This window comes from Dermacentor andersoni, chromosome 3 (genome assembly GCF_023375885.2).
Source record: "Dermacentor andersoni chromosome 3, qqDerAnde1_hic_scaffold, whole genome shotgun sequence".
NCBI classification, from domain to species: domain Eukaryota; kingdom Metazoa; phylum Arthropoda; class Arachnida; order Ixodida; family Ixodidae; genus Dermacentor; species Dermacentor andersoni.
In genome coordinates this window covers 16,412,676-16,434,806 of record NC_092816.1, presented here as the reverse complement: position 1 = coordinate 16,434,806, position 22,131 = coordinate 16,412,676, and the positions used below count along the sequence as shown (strand labels likewise).

At 47.2% G+C, this 22,131-nt stretch overlaps 1 protein-coding gene across 2 annotated transcripts in view; it reads right to left on the bottom strand.

Annotated features, from left to right (window-relative positions):
* Positions 1 to 22,131, bottom strand: part of LOC126520346 (solute carrier family 2, facilitated glucose transporter member 1-like) — a 92,049-nt gene that overhangs the window by 43,141 nt on the left and 26,777 nt on the right. Inside the window, exon 1 of one of the 2 annotated variants that reach the window (XM_050169317.2) lies at positions 9,970 to 10,056. The exons of the other annotated variant lie outside the window; for it this stretch is intronic. Within the exon in view, the coding sequence (XP_050025274.1) occupies positions 9,970 to 10,041 (72 nt within the window). The 5' untranslated portion in view covers positions 10,042 to 10,056. Of the gene's footprint in view, positions 1 to 9,969; positions 10,057 to 22,131 lie in introns of those variants that run through there. 2 annotated transcript variants of the gene reach the window in all.

The window sequence follows — 22,131 nt, the reverse complement described above, 5'->3', positions numbered from 1 at the left end:
AGGCTCTCAAAGTGTGGCCGATTATTGTTATATGCACAAAACTAATAATAATAACAAACCAAATACGCAGCGTCGTCGAAATGCATTATAATTATCCGCATGTACGTCATGAAGGGGAAATTCTACGGCAGTAGCTCAGGCAACTAGGCGAGACCAATTCGTCTTGGAATAAAGCGAAGGAGAAACGGGGATACAAAGGCAAGGTCACACGGAACAAAGAGCGGCGCCCAGCACGTTTGTTCTTTGCATGATCGGCGTCCGTTATCCTTGCGATTCGTCCTAATGCAAACCCACTTCCACAGCGCCTCGATCGCGCACCTTAGAAAGCCTCTTCGGTCAGCTTCGTGCAGACAGCGAGAGGCGCCTTCGAGCCAGTCGTTGGAGACGTAGCAATTTAGCGTAATCGTATATCGCAAGACCGCAATAAACGCCGCGTAGTCCGGCGGTTTTCCACGTCACGATCACGTTGCCACATACCCTTGCAATCGCTCCGCAAGCGCTAGTACCATTGAATGCACTACGCTGTGCATGCAGCGCTCTCAAAGCAAGGGCTGGCATCATCTAGTCTGAAAGTCCATTTTATAAAGCAGTCAGCGCAAAATAATTATTCCAGGTTATTCCGTTCGGCAGATCTGGCTAGTAACAGCGGCTCTAGGTTCTCACGAAAACATATTAACCTCAAGCGCGAACAGTGTCGCGAACTCAGAATCTGCAGTAGTCGCTCTCACAGCGCTGTACAATCGTGTCCGCATGATAAGACCGCACGGAGCTTTCCTCGGTTCAAAAATTCGTGTACTCCCGCAAGGCCAAAATCGTAATGTTATAGCAGCAGCTCGTTGCATCTGCGCGCTGTTCACTGCGGCTAGCGTGAGAGGTGATCGCAGCGGCGCCGCCAACATTTGTATACACAAAGCCCCAGGCGTACATTCATCGTGTACGTACATTCCCGGCGGCTGGCTATACAGCTGTGGCGTCCTTCCTCGTTCCGCCAGTCCCTGCACCCCGCAAGTGTCATCCAGTTTCCCCCTAAACGCTTTACGTCGACGCAATAACGTCACGTGGACGCACGTCGCGCCAGACACCACGACCATCGTCGCGCGATGGCCCATTCTTCTGAGCGAGGAAAAAGGAGGCAAATACAACAGTTCTCGATTACGCGTCTGTGTAACGACAGACGCAACCTTATTCGACTAGCAACGGAAAAACTCCGTTAAGAGCACCGGTACAAGCGAAAATGGTGCAGGAACGTTTCTCCGTTACAGAAAAGGAGCACTCCTCTCGACGCACCCATACAGAGATGAAGAGCTTCATCACATTTTTATGACAGCCACGTTGCGCATGGAGTTCATTTAGTTCAGCAGGCTGCCCCGACTTTGACATATTTGCATTTTTTCTCCTAAAGTCATGAAAGAGTTACACAGGAAGTAGTGCACTGCAAACAGTGGCAATATTTTTAATAAATTAGCTTTGCAAGTCTTGTGACGACATCACGACCATAATAAGTTAACATAGACATTATGTAATTTATGATAATCATTTAAGCAAGAACACAAAAGTATTAGACGTTTCTTCATATGAACGCTAAGAACATGAAGCTAGTTTAATCTGGATGGAAGTTCGCTTATTGCATATATGCAATTATTGTATTGGTCACTGCATAGATAAATAATGACCCCATGTCGCAGCCGAGACATTGCTCTTGCCACATTTAACATGGCTCATTATGCTCTTCCTATAGCTTAGAACTATTTCACCTGCATTCAACCACAAAACCTTCAAGAAATACAGATTCCTTAGTTTTGCGGCTTAAATAACGATAATCTTTCACTGCTAAGGTAACTTGTTTATGGTACATCTTGACTATATTACTGACAAAATATTTTGTTTTTCGGGATACAGCCGCACCAAGTTTCCAGGTGCAAGCGCTCTTTACACAAAAAAAAAAAAAATCAGCCAGTTCTCTCGCCTCGCAAGGGAAATAAAATTCACCATATAAGAATGCCTTTTCATGTGCCTTCTTGGTTTCTCTGTTGGCTGCAGTTAATATTCAGCCTAAGCGAGTATAATCTTGCTACGTTAAACCTTAGTGGGAAACATCCCAGTACAATGCAAATGCAATGGAAATTCACGGCAGGCTAAGTCCAGTGACTATTCAATATCTATCCAATGAGAAAATGACACAATAATACTCCGATGGACATTCAATAGATTCATGGTGGCGACTTTTTCATGACTGTTCATCATCATCATCATCATCATTTATTATTCCCTTAAGAGCCCCATGTGGGGTATTACGTAAGGAACATCTGTTCAACAGATGTTCCATGAAATACCAATGGAATTTCCACAAATTCGTTGTTGGTGGTGGCACAAATATCAACGGAAAATCGATGGATTTGCAACAACATTCCTTGTAAGGGTGATATGTATATCCAACTAAACAGGAGAATGTAACCATACCTTGTCCATACTGAGGTGTACCGGGAAATTCTTGCGCTCTTCTTTTTTTCTTCACTTGTTAGCACGAAAAGACAAATTCCGTCAAGAATTAGGCCTGTTTGCCTCTTAGGCACACCTGGCTGTTTACCTGTTTCTCGGTACGACTTCCACCATTTTCTGAGTCAAAAATGTTAGCATGGCTTCATGCACCTGACGATGGCGCAAGAAGCTACATGCACACTAGTGCAGTCCTTGAAGTACACCGGCCTGGGTGTCCGTTTATAGTCCTCCCATCCTCCCGCGCGCACGCAGCGCTCCCTCCCTCCCACTTTCTAGACGCCATTTCCCTCACTACCTGTGTAGGGTAGCAAATCGGACGTTCGTCTAATCGATCTGCCTGTCTTGCTTCTGCTTGCTTTCTCGCTCTCTCTCCTTTTCCTCACAGAAAAGGAGAGAGCGTGCCAAATGCCACAGGCGCGGGGACGGTGCCGCGCCTGAGATGCCCGAGGTGGTCCCACTTCGATAAGTTCCCAATTCACCCCATATATAAACTTTAAAAGTAATAGCCCGTAAATACTAAACCCAAGAGCCGTCAATGCCCACGCGAGCGTGCGTGATCTAAGTGAAGTATTACAGCGGCGTATTTCGTGGTCTCTCCGATGCAAAACCTTCCGAAACCTCTCTTAGCTCCAGAAGCATCTATTTGAACGATTGAATCGATTAGCACATGCGTAAAGATGCGAAGATATCAGACCATAAACGTTCTTGCAGTACAGCATATAGCCCATGTGCGGGCGCCCAAATGCCCCGTTTCCTCGATGTGCCGCCCTTTACCCGGTGGCAGGTACCACAAGGGCAACTGCGAATGCATACAGCGGACGAGCGCGTTTAGTCAAAAGAATATTCGGCTTCCCCTTGGCTGGCACAGATGTGTTAAATTGGCGTCAATTATTGACCCATTCGCTGACGCTTCAGCACGGTGACGCTTTCGAGAAGAAAACAGCCAGTGTTTTCTGCACCGGCATTATTGGAGCTTGCGCGCATTGCGCACAGCTTATGTTAGCCTATAACGCGCATCTGTAAATGTTTGTATAGTTCAGCGAAGCGTGAAAACTTCTCTAAACTGCACGAGTTTCCCGTATTTATATCACACGAATGTTCTTATCTGACCTCTACATCTGGTCCCGTAGCCTTAAAAAGAAGTACTATCGTATAAACAGCAGGTGCCAGCTCATCGTCATGCCGTACATATTATAGCGACGGCAGCTGACCAATGGCAAACAGCCCTAATAATCGAAATAACGGGTTTGTGAATTCGGCTTCTGATTTATTTTCCACAGTAGCTGCACTTTCGCGTGACTACGGTTCCTGGTTTGACTCCCGGCCACGGCAGTTTCACTTCGATGGAGACGGCATGCGAAAACTAACTCGATCGTGCAATGAGTTTTCGCGGTAAGGAAACCCAGGTCGTCCAACTTAATGCGGACACCTCCGTTACTGCGGCCGCCATGGCGAGATGCAGTTGTGAAATGCTATAGTCAGGCACTCTGTCAGTCAACCGATAAATCAATGTAACTATAAGCTGTCTGACTTCGTTTTCTACTGTCCTCGGAACACATGCCATCAGAGATTTTGTCCAGCCTTTGTATAGCGTGCATATTACAGCTTGTGAAATCGAAATAAACGTCTTTAGCTACTGAACTACACACGACAGCGCCGCATTGCTGGTGTTAAAGTACAACTACAAAGCCTAAAAATCTGCCTGTCAAGAGGGAAAGCAACTTTCTTTATTATTTATTTTTATTTCTTTAGTTATAAGACAGGCCATAGTAAGGCTTAGCGCTGTAGTTGTTCGCATGTGTTAAGCGATGACTTGCATGCACTTGGAAGCCCACGCTACTAGGAATCCAAAGTGAAGATGTAAGGCCGATAGAGGGAAATACAATGCGAATAAAATTTCATGGTTCAACCCTTTTATTCACGCACGCTGTTGGAAGGAATTTTGAACCACCGAGGAAAGGTAACTACATATTGGCTTGATTGGTCTGCGTACACGTGTCTCTTAGTAGACGACATGTATTCTGACACTTCTCGTTTGCTCAACTTGCGATGCATTGATCGGGTGCGCAGCTTAACTTCTTCCAACCTTGCGTTCGGCTAATGTTTGCACCAAGCCGATCGTATACCAACCCAACCAACTCACGATCATCAGCTGGTGTCATCCGTTCGACGCACTAATCTTTTTAAGTATATCTTTTCACGGACAATCAACCAGTGAAATGCATTGTCACCTAATTGTTTTCGGCATGTGGCATTTTGGATTTTGACATTTTCATTTTGATAGACGTGTTTTATGTGCTGACGAGTGAATAACAGCACAGGTACATGCCTTATTTTACCTATCATCATGCAATATAATGCGATGCCTTCAAAATTTTGGACTTTACTGATAAGCTCGAAAAAGGTGTTTCAGTGTTTGCAGCGCAGTTTTCCTCTATCAGAATTTTGTATCCTTGCCTGCTGTATAATGTATCGATCGTATTAGTTGTTCTTTTATCTTCTAGTGTACTTCTTGTCCCCATGCTTGCTATTCGTACATTTGCATGTAGTAAATAAACATATAAAACCTTAAAGTTGTCACAAATAGTATAAATGAATTCCCACAGAATATTCAGTACCCCGCTCTGGTAAGTCTTCCACATGCGTCTTACAGGCCTTGCACTAATTAAGCACTCACCAACCAAGTGTTATACCCAACCAGGCGGATTTCGGCTACCTTGACAGTGAGTATAGGTAATTGCCTCGCTTGTTTCTGGTTATAGGTGAACGTTAGGCAGACTCGTTACTTCTCTTTTTATAATTTTTTATTCAAGCTAGCTGTCTTTTTTCTTTCTTGAAGCGCCCTCGAAGACTGCGTGATTCATTGACAAACGACTTTTTTTTCCTGTATATTCTTTGTCGCTTCTTCTCAGTCGGCTCCTCTTGAGTCAGCCAGGGCTAACAACTTCTTGATGAATTCAGGCAAGGTTGCAGACACTCGACCTCTACCGGCGGACTCTTTACCAACGCCTTGAAGGCTTTGGAAGGGCGCGCACTCACTTACACCCACTCTACGGCGAGAAAACCTGCGCTCATCAGCGCTTCGAAAATTGCCTCAAGCAAACAGGCGTAATGGCCTAGCCAAACACCCTTGCGCACACAATACTTGTGGGTTTTTGCTGATGTTTAAGCACGCACTGCTTGGCGCTAAAAGTTAAGACAAAGTTCAAACGCCAGCCACTCCCCGCCATTTCGTGATAATGCCCTCTGACCGCGAGAGCGATAGAGGCTTTCAGAGTGTAATGACCCGCGAGAAGACTCCCAGTTCGTGCTCGGCGTAGGCACTGCAACGCATAACTAGCACCGGTAATTCACGCACACGCTAAACCGAGTGCCGCGCCTTGCCTTTGCAGGCGTGTAGGTGTTTGAAATAACCCGCAAACAAACTCCTCAATGTTATGCCGGCTGTGTGCACACGAGCCTATCAGATCACCTATGGGCGCGTGGATGCGACTTTGTTTCGCCTTGGATCACCTGGCTCTACGTGCGGCGGCTTCTACTTCGCCCGTCGTCGACGTTCAACAGCTCTCGTTAGCGCACGCTAATACCGATAGTCCCCAGACTTAGCGCGCGCAGTGATGCCTACAGCTCAAGAGACGGCCCAACACAAAAAGTCAAACCAATAATCAAACCGAACATGTTATACAGGCTTCCACTCTATAATCTCTCATCGTTACACTCCAAGCCAGACAGTTCTCCTTCGCTCCAGAAGCGGTTAAACTCGAAGCCCTTGTAATGGACAGTCGCCTGCGATAGTATCAAAGGTGCTCTGGGCAAAACGAAAAAAATGAAGGAAAAGGCCTCAGCGCCGCACACCGCTATACGTTACACCTTTTCACTGTTCGTCAGAGGCGATCGTTCGGTGCAGTGCAATCACTGCATTCACGCGGCCGCCGAGAGGCGCGTTCTTTTCCTCGCCCTTCCTTCTAGGAGCCGCTGTCGTCCCGGCGCAGGGTGATCAGATTCGTGGCTTCGAAGCGCGTTGAACTGGGCGCTCCGTGATACTTTGTTCCGCCGGCCTATAGCCGCGCCGCTGCGGGCAACCCTTTCAATCACGCGCGCGCAACGCGAGGGAGTCCGGCTCCCCCGTCGCACACGCTCTCGAGCCCGAGTAGGGGGCAACGTGGCCAAGGGCACATCGCCGCAAACGGAATGACCTCGGCTTCAAAGGACCATTTATTTCTTCCACTCCTGCCCCCACGGGGCACACGCGTCTCGAGAAGTGGTGGCGCAGTCGCAGCCGGTTCATCCGATTGGTGCTCCGATTGCGCGCGCACACACAGCGCGAGATTCGTTAGGATTTGCGCAGACTTGCTTTTGAACAGGACTCATCACCCATGCACGTGCACCAGCCCGACCAGTGCTGCTGTATTGGGCGCCTTTTCCCCGCGCACATCGTTGGACTCTATTCAGACGACGCGTGCCGTGGTGCTATCGCGAGATGTTTCTTGAAATTAACATGCGGTAAGGCGGGATTCACGCTACTGGCTTAACTACCGCAGCTTGCGTATGACGTAACGTCATCGAATGTTCGAGCCAATTAGAAAACGTGACCTGGGCGCCACAACGGCAGTTGCATCTGATACTTGTGTCATGCCTCGCAGTCTGAATACAATTGACGATCGGGCTCCGGTCGTTACTCTGATGGTGCCCACGTTGCAACATGCCTGGCAGCACTGCATGCATGGCACCTCCCTGTACGTGCACTCTCGCCTAAAGATGTGCATCACTCGTTCGTATGCTAAGATCGAGTGGCGTCGGATGCTTTGTGGAGGTACAATAGACAAATATTTAAATACACCTGTATACATGCGACATTATAGGAGTAGTTAGCCGACAACTTGGACGCAATAATCATCGTATTCTCCCTCTGCACTGCACGGGTAAAAAGAGCAGCTAAATAAATAAAAAAATCGGTGTTGTTGAGCACGCGATTTTTGACATGCTTAGATTAGCAACTGCTTTCTTTTCGACAGCCTATTTAGACAAGCATAAGCGCATATTGCTTACGCTTCCGTCACGTCTAAGTCATGACGCAGTCGAAGTGCCACATCGCGAAGAGCCTGCGGAAGCACATTCCATGCGTCGGTGTTCGACAGAGCAAGTGGGTATGTGAGAAAAAAAAAAAGAAAAGAAAAGAAACCATTTCTCGCTCTGCTCTTCCGCGTGGAAAACGGAACACGGAAAACTCACCACTGACAGAACCACATCAAGATCAGTACCACGTGTCTGCGCGCAAATTGTGCATAGCCTAATCTCTCATGTTTTCTTTTTTTTTAAGCCCGCCGTCAAGCTGCTTGCTGACAGATGCATAGGCTATAAGCCGCATAAACAATGTAGCAAAGCCTCTGCGATGGCCACGCCATTGAAAATTTTGTCAGCTGGAGAATGCTGCTACCTAACTTGATAGTTTTCGGCCAAGAAGAATCCATAATATATATCGCATCAAAACGGCAAGTTGGGCCAGTTGGTTGGAATTCATAGTGGCTCGTTACAGCGCAATACAAGACAAGGACACAAGAATGTATAAAAACGACGACACGGGAAAATGGGAAAATGCACTGTCAAACATGTGAACAGGTACATCACTTGCGCTAGGCAGGTTGTGTATGCCATTCCATTACTTTGTGGTTGAGAGTACGTGGGACAAACGAAGCGATGTGTGACTGTTCGACTTCGTGAGCATGAGCTATCTCTTCAAGGGGCGGCGCCACTTCATCTCCCGGAGCATTGCAAGTTGTGCGGTTGTCGCCCCGATTAAAAAAAAAAAAAGAGAGGAAGAAAGAAAACTAGTGTCATTTTTAAACACGCAAGCCAATTAAGGGAAATCGCCGAGGCTCACAATATAAAGATTAGGGCCAAAGCGTGCATCAGCGAACCGTCTATCACTCTTTATGACAAGGAATTGCGTTACCTATGTCAATTTTGATTATGCGCCAGATTGTCACAGTTGCCTCGATGCATCTCTGTGCCTCGTAAATGTCATGGTTATAAACTGGCACCTATATATGTGTTATACATATCTTCAACAAAATATCAGTCGAGAGGAACAGCGCCGTGTCGTCTATTTTATACGTTCTTGTGTCCTTGTCTTGTATTGCGCTGTAAAGAATCACCATAATATATATCTATAGAATACAATAAGTTCCGCCCCTTTCCTTTAGTTGTTGCTTTGTCAACAGCACAGCGGATATTTATCATAATCTCAGCCGTCGTGCAGCGCGACGAAAGCTTGCACCATGATTCCTTCCATCATTCAAGTTCAAGAAATAATTGCGTCATGTGCTCGCGCAACCAGAACAAAGGCTAAATCATGATAGCTCTAGAAGCGGGCTGCAATCTTTTTCTGTAAGTTCCTGTGTACGTCATACATGTATTGCCTTATCGTCATACGTCGTCCAGGTTTCACAACTGTTTTGAATATGTTTACCTCCGGCAGGCTTCACTTTTCCTCTCAGCGCACCGAACCGAACAGGAAAGCTATTCTCATTCGACAGAGTCGCCTCCTGTTTCCTCAGCGCCGATTCTTCAGTTCCTCTTGGCTTACGTCGTTTGCGCAATAAATTGGGCAACATTAAATGAGCATTGAAGCTACTGCGCCCACTCCGCAGCCGAATGTTCCCATAATCGCCGTTTTGCCATTCATCTCGTGCAGTGCTCCATTGGATGCAGCCTGCAAAGATACTCGCCTGTTTTCACTAGAAAAGAAAAAAAAACTTCAGCTCCTTATTAGCAGTGGAAAGAGTAAATGGAGACTGAGGTACCGCCATCTTTTCAGGATACGGCGCGTTTATCTTGCTCAAGTCAAGCGGCGCCTTTTCTCTTCATTCATAAGACTTTGCCGGAATCGCAGAGTTACCGGCCAAACGAACGTGACGTGTAATGTCAGGTAATCCCACTGTGTGGGCGCAACGTAAGCTTCTCGAGAACTCCGCGGAACGTCAGAAACGCGAAGACGCACGCATACCTTCACCCTCTTCCTCTCTCTCAAGGGAAAAACCGAGAGGTCTGGGAAATGCCGACAGCGAGAGAAATCAAAATGTTCCGTTTGTAAATAAAAACAGCCAGCAGAATATGAGAGACATCGTGAACGGTTTGGACCACGCACTACGAAATTTATTTCGCGTAACCCCCTCTTGTCACTAGCCATCCTTATGGCTATCGTCCTCTTATCTTGCTTCGGCTAATCGTGAAAGCTCCCAAGAACCTGCAAATCACGACGCGCCCGTAGACTTAAGACTAATTTCGTGAGTTGGGCTGCATTTCCTTGTAGGCTAATCAATGCCGGTATGACGAGGCACGAAAGCGAATGGGCGAATGCACGTGGGCGCCTGAATCGGCGACCGGTGGGCGCGAGTAGCGGTGATAAGTGTCTTCGCGCACGCGGCGAGCGTCTTCACGAGGGTCACGCGCGAAGGCGTCGGCGCTCACCTTTTTCCGCTTGCCGTTGGTTGTTGCTGCCGTGGTGTCTATGACGGCCAGTTGTCCTTTCGTGGTACTCATGGCGAGCCGAGTGTGCGCGTGCGCTCACGCGCCGGGGCTTTAATAGACGGGCGGGGAAAGGACGCTCCTTCTCGCTTGTAGAACGGGTCTTCTGTGACGCGCCACGTTTGAACGTAGTCGCCGTCTTCGCGACTGCCGCGAATGCGCGCTAACATGCCCACGACTTACGTAAGAAACGTCCGCCGTCACTCATACACGCTCGACGGTGGATTTTATTCGGCGCGACCGAAGGCGTCACGGCCCCAGCGGGGGGTAAATGCATGTCATGGAACTGCCAGACGATGTTTGTACGTATACACCGCGTTTGGGGTGGTTATCGAAGCTCCTTCGACTTCGGTATGACCACTGCTGCCGTGGTTATGAAACCTAACTGGGCGGAGAAGGAGGCGAGGGTCCAACGAAGGCCACCATTGCCCCAGCGGAAACGATTCTGTCCTGGACGGCTACCGCTACGGCTATAGCTCGGCACGCGCGCGCCCCGCATTCGATGCGTCTTACTTACGGAACTTGGCGGCCTCGAGGTCCGCTCCAATATTCCTCTGGACAGTGACACCATCACTGGTGTCTCCATCTCCAGCTGCTGACTTGAATATTCTAGTGAAGCAAGCCGTTGATGGCTTCGCCATAACTCATGTGTCTCGACACGGCGCATTCCGCTATGTGAAGGTAACTTTCAAGGACGAATCTCTTCCCTCACACCTCAAGGTGGGTCACTTTAGACACCCCGCGCGACCATTTATCCGAAGGCCACTCCAATGCCGCAATTACATGAGGCTGGGACACGTGAGCACTGTGTGCGAGAACACGAGAGTTTGCATGCGCTGCGCAGAATCCCACGCTGTAGACTCCTGCGTGGCCACGGTTCTGAACTCCCCCAATTGCATTGGGTTCCATGGTGCTAGCTCAAAGGACTGAACAGAAATGAAGAAGGAAAATGAGGTCTTGAAGCACATGGCGAGAGACCATTCGTATAGTCGGGAAGCTGTTGCGGCCCTTAGAAGGCGACGCTCCCGACGCCGTCAGACTTCAAAGAACGCAGATGCCTCCGTGAAGAGCGCGCCACCACCGACAACTCCTCCTCGTCTGCCCCCTGGGCTTGGCGAAGTCGAGTCTAACTCTACAACAAGGCCGCGCCAGACAAGACCAATATTGAGGGTGTGTTTCAATTCTGGACGCCATCGGAGATAGTCTACGAAGACAGCTAAAGAGACAGCGAGACAGCTTTGAGGCCACGTAATGGAACGCGTTTCTAGCCGTCTGGAAGACGTACGGAAGACACCTCTGCCACATGGCGCCACCTCGCGGTGACAAGAAAAAGTTGAGAAAAGCACACGTTATTTCTGTATTTTAAGTCTTTGCACCTGCAAACTTATGAAAAACACAATGCAGCTTACATTAAGGGCGTAGGATAGCGTGTCTACGTCTTCTGCACAGACAACCTTCCTGTCGGCTTTCCGAGCATTCTGCTCAGCCGCCATCTTGTTTGGACAGGAAAGTAGCCTGCATCGTTTTTGACTTCGATGCTGTCTTCGCGAAACTGTGTACTTTGACGAAGTAACAATTAGAATGAGGCTTAAGATGACCGCTGTCCACTTATCCGTCTACTTTGCCGTCTACGGCGAGTACTGGAACACAGCCTGAAGCTTGGCCCGCGCTACCAAAGTAACAGCCACCGCCACAGCCACCGCCACAGCCACCGCCACAGCCCGAGCCACAACAGGAGCCACAACAGGAGCCACAACCGGAGCCACAGCCGATGCCAGAGCTGGAGCCAGAGTTGGAGCCACAGTCACATCGAATGATACAGCGCACCGCGGTTGAGTCCACAGCGCCGACTCTCGATAAATTGTCCGAAGACCGGTAAGTGGTTGTGATACTTCGGCCCCTCATAAATATCCTTCGTGTACTTTTCAGCAAGATGCATACTCCGTCAGCTAGAAGTGAAGTGCTAGTGCTGGATGCTCTTAATCCAGTGCTTAATCCAGTGCAAGCCTCGAGTAAGCCCCATGGCTCACCCGCAGCCTCCTATTCGCGCAACGATCACAGGCCCTTTTGTCGTCCCAGATGTGATCAACTCAGATCACCAGCTATGGAACTTTGGTGTCACGGCGCTTCACTGCACACATAGTGATCACTTCCTTCCTCTTTTCTCCTTTCTATTCCCCTTTCCCATACCCCCAGTGTAGTGTAGCAAAACGGACGCGCGTCAGGTTGACCTGCCTGCCTTTCCTCTCTTTGCTATCTCTCTCTCTCTCTCTCTCTCTCTTGCTTGGCGTGTTCTTTTCCACTGCCACATTATCTTAACATGACCTATAGGATTCCACTGTCCTTTCCTTCGCTTCAGTGCCTGGCGACCACTTCAGTCGATTCGCATAAACTGATATGTAATGGTAATTACATTGGCTAGTTTGTCATTCTTAATCTTAGAAAATGCGCTGAGGTCTTCAGATGCAGATCTTCTACCTTCAGCATCTGAAGATCTCAGCGCATTTGGTTGTGCAAAACTTTGTGGTTGTGTTGACTTTACGTTTTCACCGTTTACATGAGTCTACACTGTGTTTTACTAATACGCATAAGAATATTGTTTAGTGGGGATCATCATATAATTGTATTATTAATGTTGTCATTTTTGTTCAGACGTCCAGTTGTTCCTGGGCAAATAAATAAACAAATAAATAAATAAATAAATAAATAAATAAATAAATAAATAAATAAATTTATTTATTTATTTATTTATTTATTTATTTATTTATTTATTTATCAATCGATCGATCATCTTTCCAGCTTCGTCGTCGTCCTCATCATAATGTTCATACCGTCATCACCGTCACATACCGTCAGCCCCTCGATCTTATCCAGATACTGTCCTGGCGGTCAGCTACTTCGTCATACAATTATGCACCGCAGTGAAACACTCAGCCTGTTTACTTCAGCCACGGGGTGACGGAAGTCTGTTGTAAATGCTTAAGCTATCTCTCGCTACAGTTTACCATGTCGGTTGGCTGTGCAGCACTGTGTGAAAACGACCAGACAAGTCGAGAGATGGAAGTGAAGCCCCGACGCCAGAGCAAAGTGCAGGAGGAGGTGACGACCAGGACGGCTCCTCTATCGGACTGCTCGCCGTTTGTTAAGGATTCACCTATGCCTGCCAGAGACATATCGCACAGTTCAGCAACGATGTATTACTTCGATCACCACTTCTGTCAATCTATTTTTCTTATAGAAACGATGTAAACAACTGGTCGATAGCCTCAGAGCAACAAGAATGAAACAAGAGTGCGCCAGTCTTTCAGTCAGTCTAGACTACATGGCGCAAGAAGGCACGTGCATCGGCGAAAGAAGATCGACTGGCTACACAAGAAACAGCTGCCACGCATTGAGCGAGGCTTAGCCTTTGAGTAACGCAACTAATAAGAAAAACGGCGTGTTAGAGAGCATCGAAAATTCGGCACGCCCTTCAGGACTTGTTTCTTGCCAGGCGAACGCTTCCAAAAATAGCACCAGTAAGCGTACGAACAAGAAGGAATCCGCATCGAATAGGAGGTTTCACTTCCATATGTTCACTGGTGACAGGCTGCAATAGCTCGGGATTGACCTAGTCAGTCTCTGGGTAGTCACATGGTCTTCAGTATAGTGGCATGTCATGTAGCGTCTCGTGAAAGTTAAACATCCATGTAGATGTACAGCAACACGTGAGGCGATTCGCAATCTCAGGCATTTGCAACTAAAGAGTGCCCGCGCCTACTTCCTCAACCAAACTATGTGTTTGAGCAAGAACGCACTGAAAGGCAAATATGCAACCCGCACTGAAGATGAAATTTTTGAAAAGGAAAACATAGTAACATCGTGTAATTTCTTTGAAGACGCTTTCTAACGTTCGCGGCTGCTGCCGTGCCTGCAGGTGCAGCACTTGTTACACCAGTGATACTCGTCCAATCAAACGAAAGCATGCTGAGCCTTTGTTCTTTCACCGACCTGTCGGCTAACACAGTCTCTACTTACGTTACACAAGAACGCCAGTATTGTATTTCATCTTGAGTGACCCAATTTTGTGCGTTTCGACGCAAAATATTGTTTCGGGAAGCTCAGAAGAAATGTTACAAAGGCCGCGTGCATGTAGCATGCGTTTATACTCCATCGACTGGAACGGCATTCGGAAAGCAGGTGTGCCGTCGCGCGCGGACAAGAGTAAAATCATGAGTGTGGCAAAAAATCCGTGCTATGCGTAGACACGTAGTAGACTGCACGCAACCCGGCGTGGTTGCATGTTCAGTGGCTATGGTGTTGGGCTGCTGAGCACGAGGTCGCGGGATCGAATCCCGGTCACGGCGGCCGCACTTCGATGGGGGCGAAAACACCCATGTACTTAGATTTAGGTGCACGTTAAAGAACCCCAGGTGGTCGAAATTTCCGGAGTCTACTACAGCGTGCCTCATAATCAGAAAGTGGTTTTGGCGCGTAAAACCCCATAATTCAATTTTAATTACTAGATTACACGCAATATGAGCAACACAACGGTTATGTACACGCTGCACACGGCGGGCATGTCATCTACTGCAAGTGCGCAACGTAATGAAATATACGCTGTGTAACGACGCATGCGTCGTTGCACAGCAACGTCTCCAGCGCGGCTGCCCTTTTCTTGCCGTTCGTCTATTACATAATGCCTTTATTATTCGCAGATTACTGGCCTCAACAAGCTTCGAGTGTGAGCGGTTTTCTCTGAAATTCAGTAGCACGAATGACGCCAGAGCTCGTGCTTGTTCGCCGGTAAGAGATAAAGCAAGGAGAAGAATGGCAGGGAGGTCAGTCAGACGAGCGTATGGTTTGCTACCCTACACTGGCGGAAGGGAAAGGGTAACCAGAAAGAGGAAAGCGGGAGAGAGTGAACACTGAGTGCACGCAGCAAAGCGCCCGTAAGGTCCTCAATAAGCATTAAATGTCAGTCTAGGTGTTGCGAGCGTCCATCCACAACAGGAATGGAACAAAGAGGAATAAGCGCTCTGGAGCACTACATACAGTACGCCGTTCGAGAAGCCATATAGACCACAACAGCGTCCACGGGTAGCGCCTCAAGGACAGCAGCTGTCCACGCATGCGAAGCACTCCGTTGGCACATAGAGAAGGCAATTAAGTGCGGTGAGGGCCTTTCAACTTTAATCACACGAAATAATCGAGCACGCAGAAGCAGCTGTAGACAGAAGGAGTGACTCGACTGCCCCCACGTCTTCGCACCATTCATCCAAAGTTCGTGCACGCGTCATTGCCGGACGCGCGAAAGGGCCCGGCTCTCAACAGCAGCGCACCAAGACACAAGCTGTCGATCAAATCGAGGTCGCTCCTTACGCACGCTGCCGCGTCACTGCCGGCATTCCCCAAGGTCGCGGCGGAACGGGCCCCGAATTGCTCGCCGACCCGTGCGGACGTGCCGCGGGGCGCGTCGGTGTGGTCCGGAGACGGGAGCGGGCCAGCGCGCGTGGGTCGCCGTCGAGCTGTCACGCTGACGCGGCTGTCGCAACGGCCCTCGCGACCAGCCTGGCCGCCACCCAGGCGCGCCACATGAACCAGTGAGCCCCACCGATGTATACGTTTATAGCACCTGTTACATGCTAACAGTTGCTATCCGCGAAGGAACAATGGAAGCGACATTAAAGCGCCCAAGGAGTTTGCCTTGGGACATGCGAATCCATCTGTCATGCCATCAGCAAATCACTGATCACTGCTAACAGTCTATCCGCTGGCACATTCTAACTCGTATTGTTGAGCCAGTTGATTTGAGTTGAGCTGAGTTGTGTTGAGTTGAGTGAGTCTTTATTTCAGTTTATGTATCCACAGAAACTAGAAGTGAAGTTAAAGACCAGTAGGCCTGACGGGGCTACGCCATGCACGGGAGAAAATTATCTATGTTTTACGACTTTAATTTTAAATATTTTAAATACTGCGCTGCTGACCAACATAGCTTTAACTTCAACTTGTGCTTAACCTGCGAGAACCTGCTATTTGAGAAACGACCCTTTTGTTGGCACCCCCTTCTCTTTTTTTTTTCTTTTTTCTTTTTGTAAATTAGCTAAATCCTAACAGACCCGGTATTGTTCGTTATACCGTCGCATCTGTACAAGCCTATACAGTATTGTTGACATGTGTCGTTGCAAAGGACAACTATATCGTTCATTCTTCTTGTGAGTTACCTTTGCGTTTGAACGCGTTTTCTCTACGCACCTCGATATTTTGCATTCTACTCGTCTTAATAGAACTAGACTTCACTTTCGAATGCTAAGTGGTGATGCTTGCCACTAGAGAAAGTGGTGTAATAGGTTTGAAAGAATTATTTGCGATTAGCTAGTTAAAAGAAAGGAAAGAAGGGTCAGCAATAGAAAGAGATGCGTCAGGGAATTGAGTCTTCTTTGCTACCTATTGAACTCGGCATCCAGTTAAGCGTATTCATAGCTCACAACACTATCGGGCCGTATAATGCACATCGCAACGGGTGCTTTGCGAGATATTGCTGTTTATTAGAGTCCACAATTCGCCGTCGTTCTGTTTAAGCAGTTAGTTGAAGGTGTCAGGTTCGAAACTGACCGAGGTGATTCTTCTTATCAACACTGCATATCTTGTTTTACAGTAGTCGTGAGCACGTGATGATGGTACAAGGCACAGGAAAGTGAACCCACGAGCCATTATGTATTTAAAACGTGCTTCGTGAATGCATCCGAACCAGACCACGATAATTTCCGTCAACTCCTGCACTCTTTCTTTTCGCAATAAAAACTTGCCACTAGTATTCCCAGTTTTATTTTACTTCCGGTGCCATGTTCTGTATACCACCAATGTATTTATTTATTTGTTATTTTGACAGATTTAAGACCAAAGACATCCGTCATTTTTTTGTACCACTGCACGTGTTTTGTTTTTTTCAGTATCCCACTTTGTGCACGACTCCATTCCTTATATTGATAAATGTTTTTACTGTGCACGCCATTAGTTCCTGCGTTTTTATTATGCCCTACCATTGTGCGTATTTTCAACCCTGCCAACTGTTCATGCACCTAGATTCCGCATATTTGTCAGTCTATCTTTGGTTGTAGTTTCTTTTCTTGTTACTGTTGTCATTGTAATCGGTATACTTTATAGTTCTTGTATCCAGTTTTGCCATATGTATAATGCCAGCCAATATTTTTTTTCTCTCTTCATGTTATCCTTTTTCCCGCCCAACCTTGTACTTGCCGCCATACCACACTATCATCGATTCCTCTCCTTTATGTTAAACTGCAAATTTGAGCCGTACGTTGTGCACCGACAAGTTACTTTGTACTTTTTTATTACCCCCCTTACTCAATGCCCTGTCAAGGGGCCTGTAAGGTATGTTCAATAAATAAATAAATATCTCCGTATAAAGAGCCGATCTAGGTGATCTCGCTTCGATGCATAGGATATCGTTGCACACGCGAGAAACATGAAGAGATTTACCTTCGTGGTTTCATAATCGATGATGGAGCCTTTGCACAGTTACGCATTAACACTATGCCTTACTGGTTCTGTTTGTAGAACAGCGCTCCTACTGGAACTTGCAAGCATCAACGGTTACCTTCTAGTATTGCCACTCTACTTACCCTCTAGCAGGTCACTCTACCTCTAGGCGCAGAGAGGTAGGTGGCGCACTTGCCGAGGGTCCGACAAAAAATCGAGACCATCCGTTATTCGGGCGACTCGCCATCTTTCCATCGCTGCCACGGCACGTGGGGATCAATTTCTTATTTGTCGCACTGGCATCCCGCCAGTTTCTCGTTCGTCTTCGTAGGCGAAGGGACTTTTCCGTCCATTGAGAGACCGGCGTTCTCATGTGACCCAGCGTTTGTCCACCATCATCGTTGTCGATGTGGTTGGGAAACGGCTGTTCGCCGAGTGCCGCCAGATGACGCAGGTGCGGGTCTTGAAAGGCTGCTGCTGCCCTTACGCATGTCGTCTAGCCGTAGCCACTAAGTGCGTCTTTCTAAGCCCCGTTTATTTTTCCGAAAATGTCGAAACCTTTCGTTGCCCGAACTGCACAAGGCACTCAACATAAGGCTACTGTGACAGGTGTGGAAATACAGAAAGATTGTGTATTAGTTTCTCGACTGTCTCTTGGGTGTTTTGGCGGACATCAATGCTTATCTGTGGCGCTAGGAGAAAAGGAAGAACGGGGCAAGGAAGGCGACGATATTCCCAGGTGACTGCAGCTGTCCTTTCCGGCATTCACACCGGATTGTGCAGCCTCCGGAACAAGTAACTGCCACCCCCGCCGCATACTCCCCACGCTAATGATGCATCTGTTGCTTACCGAGGGTTTAAATATAGTAGCTGCTCATGTTTCTGTTCCTTCCGATGCAAAATAACTGAAATCACCACGTCTCGACTGTATGATGTTCTTTTGTTTTTGTTTTTCGGAGTCCACGTCGTGGACGAGTTAGACACACAGAGCATGCCCGCTTGTGAAACTAGTGCTGTCGTTCAAGCCAAAAACCCTTTACTGACCTCAGCATCAACGAAGGCAAAAAAGAAGGGGGGGGGGGGGGGGGGGGGCTGGCGGGGAGGCGTGTGATAGAGGCGGAGGGGGAGGGGGGTAACGGGAAAGGGAGGGGTGGAGGGCGCACACACTTTTACCGTCTGGTAGCCAAGCGGGCACAGTCCTGGTTAACATCCATTTTGTTCCCTTATCCTCATATCTCTCTGTGCGATATGAAAGGCCTCTCGACTGAAAAGTTAACTGCGAGCCGTTGCTCAAGAGTGTTGCAATGGTTACTGAACAGGCTGTGCTTTAGATAAAAAAAAGTTTGAAAGAATGCAGTCTATCCTGCTTTTGCTAGACCGTTCAGTGCGTCGCGCTCTAAGAACCTTTGTCCAGGCGCGGAAGTTGCTTTCACGGAAACGCCCATCATTTAGGACACTGACCTATAATTTCAAGCTGCCTCGGCGGCCAGAAAAGCTTAAACGCTGTATTGTCAATCACAGCGGGCGTACGCCATACGAGAACCGCTAGGATCAGCCGGGGCATAGGCTTCAGAGGCTTAAAAGTGATGCTAGCAATTCCGCAGCTCGGGAGATGCTCGACTGGCCCGAATTGGTGCGAAGGGCACGCGCGATTCCCGCCCCGCGGTCGTTGACTTTCGCTCGCGCACGCGCGCCTTCTTCGGCCCTGTTTTACTCTGCACATCTGCGAGAGCGGCTCCATGTCCCGCTGTAAACAGTGGAAACCAAAACATCCCCAGATGCGACGTACTGCTTCCGCCGCCTCGCCCACCTTTCCTCTCCGTGCTTCGACGCTACGCGGCGGAGCGTGCGCGCGAGGGCCGTCGCTTCTGACTGCACAGTGCCTTCGAGATCCTCATCGCCGTCTTGGAATAAAAAAATGGGCACTCCAAGGCATGTGGCCCCCCTCTCGAGAAACTGGGGCGGCCGGAGTGCGTCGAAGCCTCCCGCCCACGGAACTTACTGAGCGACACCTGGCACGGCCTCCCTGTTGCCGATCGTCTTTTTTGATGCGATTGACCGCGGTAAACCTGTGATCTCAAGTTCTATCAATCGAAGAGAACGGCCAGATCCAATTACCTTTTGTTATAAAAATCCTGAGCACAGAAAATTCACTTCGTTAAAAGAGTTCTTTTTTTTTCAAGTATACATGTGCTGCTTCTAGAAACCCGAAATACTTCGAATAAGCATGAGGTTCGTTATATATGAAATTGAAATGGGAAATTGGAAAAACAAAACAAGCAATTAAGATTTAAGATTTAAGAAATGGAACAACCCCAAGGAACAAACAACCTTGAAATAAAGGGTGTATCCGATGAACTTGACTCAATGAGTGCTGTGCATAGGGCGCGCCAGTTTTTAAATATGGAAATTCGTGATGATGATACTGGCCTATGTCATCCTGTGCCTACTAAAGACCTAGAAGAAAAGAACATAACTGCATGCTTGGTAAGACGTTCTGTGTGAGACACAGTGCTCAAGAAAGCAAAGAAGGTAAAGATTCTAGGAAGAGGCATTGAACAAAGTGAGAAGAAATCACCAATATATATCAACGAGCATTTATCTCGACACAAAAATCAAGCTCTTACCACTACAATAAAAAAAAATAAAGCGAGAACTAGGCGTATGGACGGCCATATGGACGGAATTGGTATGAACGGCCGGAGGAAAGATCTTTGCACGAAAGGACGAGGAAAGCGGGGCCATGCGGATTTCGAATCAAGATGATATAGCAAAGATGACCCAGGTGTTTAGTTAATACCAAAACTCAAGCATGGGCTGTTGCATGATACATTCACCACAAACATATAAAGCAACTTACAAGGTACAATAATCATGCTTTCCGCTTTTTCAGTTGAACGCAAGAAGTGATAGAAACAAATATGGTAACTTGCATTCTTACCTATAGGATCACTGGGAACACAATTCGAAGCTGTTGTATTTTCTGGGACTTGGCTTACAAAATATGATACCGCTCCTTCCCTTGGCGCTTACACGCGCGAACGGTTCTACAGATTACGAGAACGGGGCGGTGGTCTGGCGATATACTTGAAACAGGGTTACAGCTATGACGTCATAGATTATTACAAAGTATCATACACCAATGTAGAATGCCTCATAGTTACTACAAAACAGTTCCAGCTAGCTGCTATTTATAGGTGACCTATAAAAAACGTTATTTCCTCAGCTATACGGAAAGGCTTTTAAATTTTTTGATGCGTCAAAGCACTCCTTTCTTTATTGTAGGCGATGAAAACATAAACACAACTGACGACGAAACATACGCCGTTTATTTCAGGAATTTACTGGCTGCTTATAACTCAGAAAACGTGATTAACGTACCAACACGTATCGGAGTAAACAGTGCAAGCTACATAGGCGTTTGCGTTGCCTGTGTGAAAAGAGAGCAACTCAACTCAGACGCGATAACCTGCGACATGAGTGAACATCTCCGCCGCAGTACCGTATGATGACTCAAATTTCCACTAGGAAAACTAAAAACACTATAGCGTACAGAAATATAAATAGTAGATCTCTTGACGTCTTTCGTAAAATTATGCCACTCAGTGGTCTAGTACAAATCTACAAAATAATTCAAACATTGCTTACGAGATGTTCTTTTCCGAATTCAAACGGTGCTATGACAATTCATTTCCTCACAAACATGCCAGGACACAGAAAGGAGCCCTAAGGAAACCATGGATGACTTACACTCTACATCGTAGAATACGAGAAAGAAATAAGATGCATCGTGCTTTTGTTGTATGTAGAAGCCCCGACCTTTTCGCGGAGTACAAGGTGCGAAGCAAACTTAATTCAGATCTGCAAAAAGCAAAAGATAACTACTACATTAATCTATTCGCACATTGCCAAACTAATACGAAAAGAGTATGGCAATCAGCTAATGGAATCGCTGGAAGGAATAAATCTCCAGTGAACCCTCAAGAATTAGTGGTTAATGACTGCGTTATAACAGGCAAAGCTTTAGTTGATACGGTAAATGTATATTTCGTAAACGCGGGAAAACATGATAGTGGAGATACAGATAGTGAACTGTCAATGAAGGCCCTTAATTCCTTGACAAATACTACATTTTTTGAGGCAGTTACCACACCGGAGACGGAGCTACTGCTTCGTGAACTTGCAAATGACGTTTCAGCAGGCTACGATGAAATGAAAGCGGAACCAGTGAAGGATGTTGCCGGCATTATAGCACCGACTCTTACTTATGTAATGAACTTGATGTTTGAAAAGGGCTCATTTCCAGATTGCCTAAATACAGCAAGGGTGGTCCCTACCTACAAAGGGGGAAATAAAAATCAGCTTACCAATTATACACCTATATCCGTGTTACTAGTGTTCTCAAAAAATACTTGAATGGACCATTAGTGAAAGATCGATGAAATTTTTCTATAACTACAACATAATATCTAACTCATAATATGTTTTTTTAAAAGAAAAATCAATGGAGCAGGCATTACTCCATATGAAACAAAAGATTATTCAAGGAATCGAAAAAAAAATATTACACACTGGGTCTATTTTTAGCCTTACGAAAAGCGTTTGATTCCGTTAGTCATGAAC